Source organism: Sinocyclocheilus rhinocerous, unplaced genomic scaffold (genome assembly GCF_001515625.1).
Source record: "Sinocyclocheilus rhinocerous isolate Xijiao unplaced genomic scaffold, SAMN03320098_v1.1 scaffold1427, whole genome shotgun sequence".
Taxonomy (NCBI): domain Eukaryota; kingdom Metazoa; phylum Chordata; class Actinopteri; order Cypriniformes; family Cyprinidae; genus Sinocyclocheilus; species Sinocyclocheilus rhinocerous.
This window is the reverse complement of record NW_015632469.1, coordinates 1,018,209-1,023,933: the sequence shown is the minus strand read 5'-3', so window position 1 is coordinate 1,023,933 and position 5,725 is coordinate 1,018,209. Positions and strand designations below refer to the sequence as shown.

The 5,725-nt window shown below is 35.1% G+C and overlaps 1 protein-coding gene across 1 annotated transcript in view; it reads left to right on the top strand.

Moving 5' to 3' along the window:
- Nucleotides 1-5,725, top strand: part of ppp2cab (protein phosphatase 2 catalytic subunit alpha b) — a 9,104-nt gene that overhangs the window by 2,029 nt on the left and 1,350 nt on the right. The window contains exons 2-5 of the mRNA XM_016555403.1: nucleotides 842-1,051; nucleotides 3,040-3,213; nucleotides 3,969-4,058; nucleotides 4,223-4,384. Coding sequence (XP_016410889.1) covers nucleotides 842-1,051; nucleotides 3,040-3,213; nucleotides 3,969-4,058; nucleotides 4,223-4,384 — 636 coding nt within the window. The remainder of the gene's footprint in view (nucleotides 1-841; nucleotides 1,052-3,039; nucleotides 3,214-3,968; nucleotides 4,059-4,222; nucleotides 4,385-5,725) is intronic.

Below are 5,725 nucleotides of genomic sequence, written 5' to 3'. Positions count from 1 at the left end.
CTTCAAATGAAGATTTATCGATTACATTGTTACGCCAGTAGGTGGCGAAAAGGGGCTGTTAAAATTTATCTGTCTTTGAATCATACAACAGATTCGTTCAAGAACACTGATTCATCCAGTAATGAAACAAGTACATCTTGAGTGAGCCATTGAATCATTCATTCATAAATTACATGTGATTTCGTTTAGTCGTCTGTTTTTTCTTCAGAATCATATTATTTAATCACACTGGAATCGAAACTGGGAATCGAAAAGAATCTGAATCGATAAAATTCAAACGATACCCAACCCTAGTAGTATTAAAAACTTAAGGTAACTACTGGGCTATTTAAAATATAATTAATTGGCATGAAATTTCACAAGTGTGTGGATTTTTGACCTGTATTTTAAGCACTTGAGGGTGTGTCTTAAGTGCTTGGATTATTAAACGTCGCTAGAAAACCGCAATAAGCTGTTCTAAAATCACTGTAACCCACGGCTTCATGTGGCTTATTGCTTTTAAAACATTACTACATAAACCTGACAGGGTTTCATAAAAAAACCCACAATAATACTGACAGAAAAATATTCTATAGCCTAAATGTGCGTTTATAGAATATTTTACAAAGTGGCTCAGACAATCATAATCAAGGACTGTCATAATAATAATAATAATAATAATGCGGTTGTTTTTCCATGCGTCTGTTGCTTTGTCCCGATAGATTTTTGTGTGAACTTTCAGACTGATTTCATTCAACACCAAACCACTCGACATCGTTTTAGTTCTCGGTGTTTATCAGGGCCTTTATGATAATAGGATTAGAATAATGAGATCTTGTTATTTTTTTTATTTCCTCTGCAGGCTAAAGAAATCCTGACCAAGGAGTCTAATGTGCAGGAAGTGAGATGTCCGGTCACCGTGTGTGGAGATGTACACGGCCAGTTTCATGATCTTATGGAGCTCTTCAGAATCGGAGGGAAGTCACCAGACACAAACTACTTGTTCATGGGAGATTATGTCGACCGAGGCTATTACTCTGTGGAAACAGTCACGTTGCTCGTCGCTCTCAAGGTACGGGCCTGTTTTGGTAGTTTTTGACCTAAATTTCATAAATATTAAAGACATAGTTCACCCAAGAATGAAAATGATCATTTACTCCCCCCTCAAGTTGTTCCAAACCTGTATACATTTCTTTCTTCTGTTGAACACAAAAAAATATATTTTGAAAAGCGTTTGTAACCAAACAGTTGCTGGTAGCCGTTGACTTCCATAGTATTTTTTTCTACCGTCAACTGTTTGGTTACATTTTTAACAGTTTTAAACGACTACATTCTCGCCTGAAATACTCAATTTCATTGACTACATACGTCAACAACCGGTGAATGGAGGACGCCATGATCGGAGCTGTTTTTGGGTTTCGTGATAATGGAGATGGAATGTAAATGCATGATTTACGCGACTGAAAGAACAAAAAGTTGGGCTAAGAGACGAAAATCTCCTATGACAACTTGCAGTGTTACATATCGAGGCTGAGAAAAGAACACAACACTGCAGACAACAGGTAAATGCCCTTATCGCTGTTTTCTATGTTCATGGAGTAAGTATTTTTACATGGCTTTTTAAAAATGTGGTCAATCAGCGTACACTTACGTCACTGGCAGTTCCTATAGAACTGTTTTAGACTCTACTCTGAAGTAGGAGCTAATTTAGTTCATCCAAACGGAGTTCCTAGAACTAAAACCGTTCCTAGTTCCTGCGACGCGAACGCACCAAAAAGCGGGAACTTCCGCCAATAGTTCCTCCGGTGCGAAAGCCCCTAAAGAGACCGCAGCCTATAAACACCTGCTTCTCTGCTAATCAAACAACACAGCTTTAACAAAGATTCATCTGTATTTAGGCTAACGTATGCAGTGAGATTTATTGTGTTGTTTTACACTTAATTGTTACATTTCAGCACCTAAATACTACTGTTACTGACTTCATTTGTAACGTTGTTGTATTCATCTATGCTTGTAATTTTGTGTAATTGTTCTTGTTTTATTACTGACTTTATTAGTTAAGCTAGTAGATTCTGCTGGGGGTATAGAAGTACTTAAAGTAAGCTTTTAATAATAAATGAAAAGCAAACTTTTTTATTTTTTATATATTTTTATTTGCTGATCCGATCCGTGACTCAAAATCCATAGTACGATCCGAATTGTGAGTTTTCTGATCCATTGCACCAGTAATCTTAATCATAACATAGAGGTTGGATAGTCGTGTCACAACATTTGGGAGGTTTCAACTACTAATTAATTCACAAGCTAAAGTATTTGTGTGTAAAACACTTCGTTTGTTTATTTGTTATAAATTAGCATCTCATGTTGCTCTGAGGATTTTTTTTTTTTTATATCTTTGCATCCTGTTATGTAATTAATTTTTTGTGCGTGCTCATTTGACTTCTAAAAAAGAAAACATACTTGTTCAGTTGCGTCTGCCTCCATTTATTTGTAATCACAGAACTTTAGTCCAAAAGCCTAAACATTTAAATACCGATACATTATTTAGAAAGAATGATTAATTTCCATAAATCTTCCACCAATGTATACAATCTGAGAAGGTTTGAGCGCTCTCTCCCTCCTCACTGTATTGTTATCTTTCTGCCAGAGCAACGGAGTTATGATGTGATTTATGACAAATATTGATATCAGGAAGTCCAGTGTCAACGGAGCATCGACAGATGAAATATGAAAACCAAAAACATACACTATGACAATGTGTCATTTTTCTGTGTTCTTTGAGAAGTCTCTGGAAGCTTATATATTTATATTTAAATACATAATTAGTATTTATTATGGCGTAGCCTTTAGTTGACTTTGAGAATATTGCTTGTGAATAAATGATATTTACAGAACAGTTTTTAAAAAGAGAAATGGGAAAACGGACATGTAAGCCATAACAATGTCCTGCAGTCTGTACTCGTACTGTACTCAAGTCACGAGACCATGTCTAATGAGTCTTTATGCAGGTTGATGGCCAATATAATTTTTTTAATCATTGGTTATGTCTTCAAATTCTAGGTAAGGTACCGTGAGCGCATTACAATACTTCGAGGGAACCACGAAAGCAGACAGATCACACAAGTGTACGGCTTTTATGACGAATGCTTACGGAAATACGGCAATGCAAACGTTTGGAAATACTTCACAGACCTCTTCGATTACCTTCCCCTTACTGCCTTGGTAGATGGTCAGGTATGTGGATCTTCTCTCTGCTGAAGCTCAACTGAAGCTGTGATGTGTTTTCATATTAAAATACTCTCTCCTGGGTTTCACATTTGATCCGTTTGTTTGATTCCAGCCTGCCTGTCATTATTTCTGCGCTTCGGTTTGCTGTAAAGTAAACTACAGCCCTATGAAATCCATTTTATTTTATTTTTTCCAAATTCTGTTTTTTCCATTTAATCTTTTTTTGTTGTTGTTTGTTATTTTCGTTTTTTGGATTTCATTTTAGTTGAATTTAGCGATCAAAAAGCATGTCTAATTAATTGAGATCATGAAACTTGTACAATTTAACAATTACATTTTGGAGCCCTATGAAATGTTTAATTTTTTCCCTCAAATTCGGTTTTATTTTTACTGAATTCTGTTTTATTTCTTCTGGATTTTATTTTAATGGTTTAATTAATTTAATAATCAAAAAGCGCATATAATCAATTAAATGAATATAAATAACATTTTAATATTTATATTAAATTATATATATTTTTTTTGTTTTGTTTTTTTTTTGTTTTTTTACAATAATAGGGTCCCGTGCAATGTTTTGTTTTTCAGAATTTTAAAGTTAATCAAACGAAGGCATAAAACATGAAAAGTTTAATGAATCTTTTAATCAAATGAAAATTAAAAGAGATGCACTGTTAAAAATCATAGGGCCCTCAGTAAACCCTTCAAAGGGTATTGTGAAGGTTGCATCTCATTTTTTGTTTGTTTATCTTTTTTGCTTGCAGATCTTCTGTCTTCATGGAGGATTGTCACCGTCCATAGACACTCTTGATCACATCAGAGCGCTGGATCGTTTACAGGAAGTTCCTCATGAGGTATTGGACATAGATGAGCCTATCATGCCATTTAGCAGCAAACGGTGACCGCTGCAACCCTCCTGTGTGTTGTACATGTGCAGTTGAGTCTAATGGCAAAATAAAGCTGAAAAACAATGCTTTAAACAGCACTAATGGCTCTCTTTGTCTGTGGTCTTCCTCAGGGCCCCATGTGTGATTTATTGTGGTCTGACCCAGATGACCGTGGAGGTTGGGGTATTTCTCCTAGAGGTGCAGGCTACACCTTTGGGCAGGACATATCTGAGACATTCAACCACGCTAACGGCCTTACGCTGGTCTCTAGAGCTCACCAGCTAGTGATGGAGGTGGGAGCATCTCTTGATGCCACAATCAGCTCATTATCATCTTTAATTTGAAGTTGGATAAATGAACTTCGCTGCTGAATGGGACACGTTATCTTAAATTCATATGTGGATAGTATTTGAATTTCTTACTTTGCTGAAAGATCAGTCGGGTCACACATCTCAGATCTCGACAGTGTGAGCGCTTCACTCGCGACTAAAAGAAGTGTGAACTGTAAAATGTGTTTAGGTGCATGCGTGTTCTCAAAACATCTAAAACGTTCAGTTTTACAAAAGTTAAGGTCATAAAAGGTTTTATCCGAACGGGTATAGCAAACAATTTATTTTAAGAGGCCTTAAATTTGGGGATGGAAAAAAACCGAGATTAGAATACAGCCTATTATGATTACACTTAAAGGCTATGATTTTATTAAATAAATGAGAGCTGCATGTTTAAGTCAAAACATGGCACTGTTCACAGACTCGCTGTTTCAGAGCAGTTCACAATCAGTGAATACTGTGTATTTATGTCAGTAGATTATAATCAACGTAATATAAATCTGATTTATTCCTGTGATCAAAGCTGTATTTTCAGCATCATTACTCCAGTCTAAAGTGTCACATGATCTTCAGAAATCATTCTAATATGCTGATTTATTATTTTATTTATTTAGTCATTTATTAGACGCTTTTATCCAAAGCCGTTTAACACATCCTTGCTGAATAAAAGTATTAATTTCTTTAAAAAAAAAAAAAAGAAAGAAAAACATGTACTGTGTATACTGTTAAAAAAGATTTCTATTTTAAATAAACTTTTTATTCATAATGAATCAGCATATTAGAATGATTTCTGAAGATCATGTGACACTGAAGACTGGAGCAATGATGCTGAAAATTCAGCTGCGCATCACAGAAATGAATTCTATTTTAAAGTTTTTTAAAATAGAAAACCATTATTTTAAATTGTAACTATTACTGTTTTTACTGTATTTTTGATATCACTATAACACTAATATAATGTTTATAATAATAAAATAATAAATAATGTAATAAAAATAACACTAATAATAATGTTTGCCTACAAAACCACCACTGGCTCTGCACCCCTTTACCTAAATTCATTACTTCAGACTTATGTGCCTCCAGAACCCTGCGTTCTGCAAGTGAACGTCGCTTTATTGTTCATCTCAAAGCGACACAAAATCACTTTCACACACTTTTTCATTAAATGTTCCCTCCTGGTGGAGTGACCTGCTCAACTCAATCCAAGCAGCTGAGTCCTTAACCATCTTCAAGAAACGGCTAAAAACACATCTCTTCCATCTTTATTTGACCCTCTAACTCTAGCACTCTCTATTCTAATTC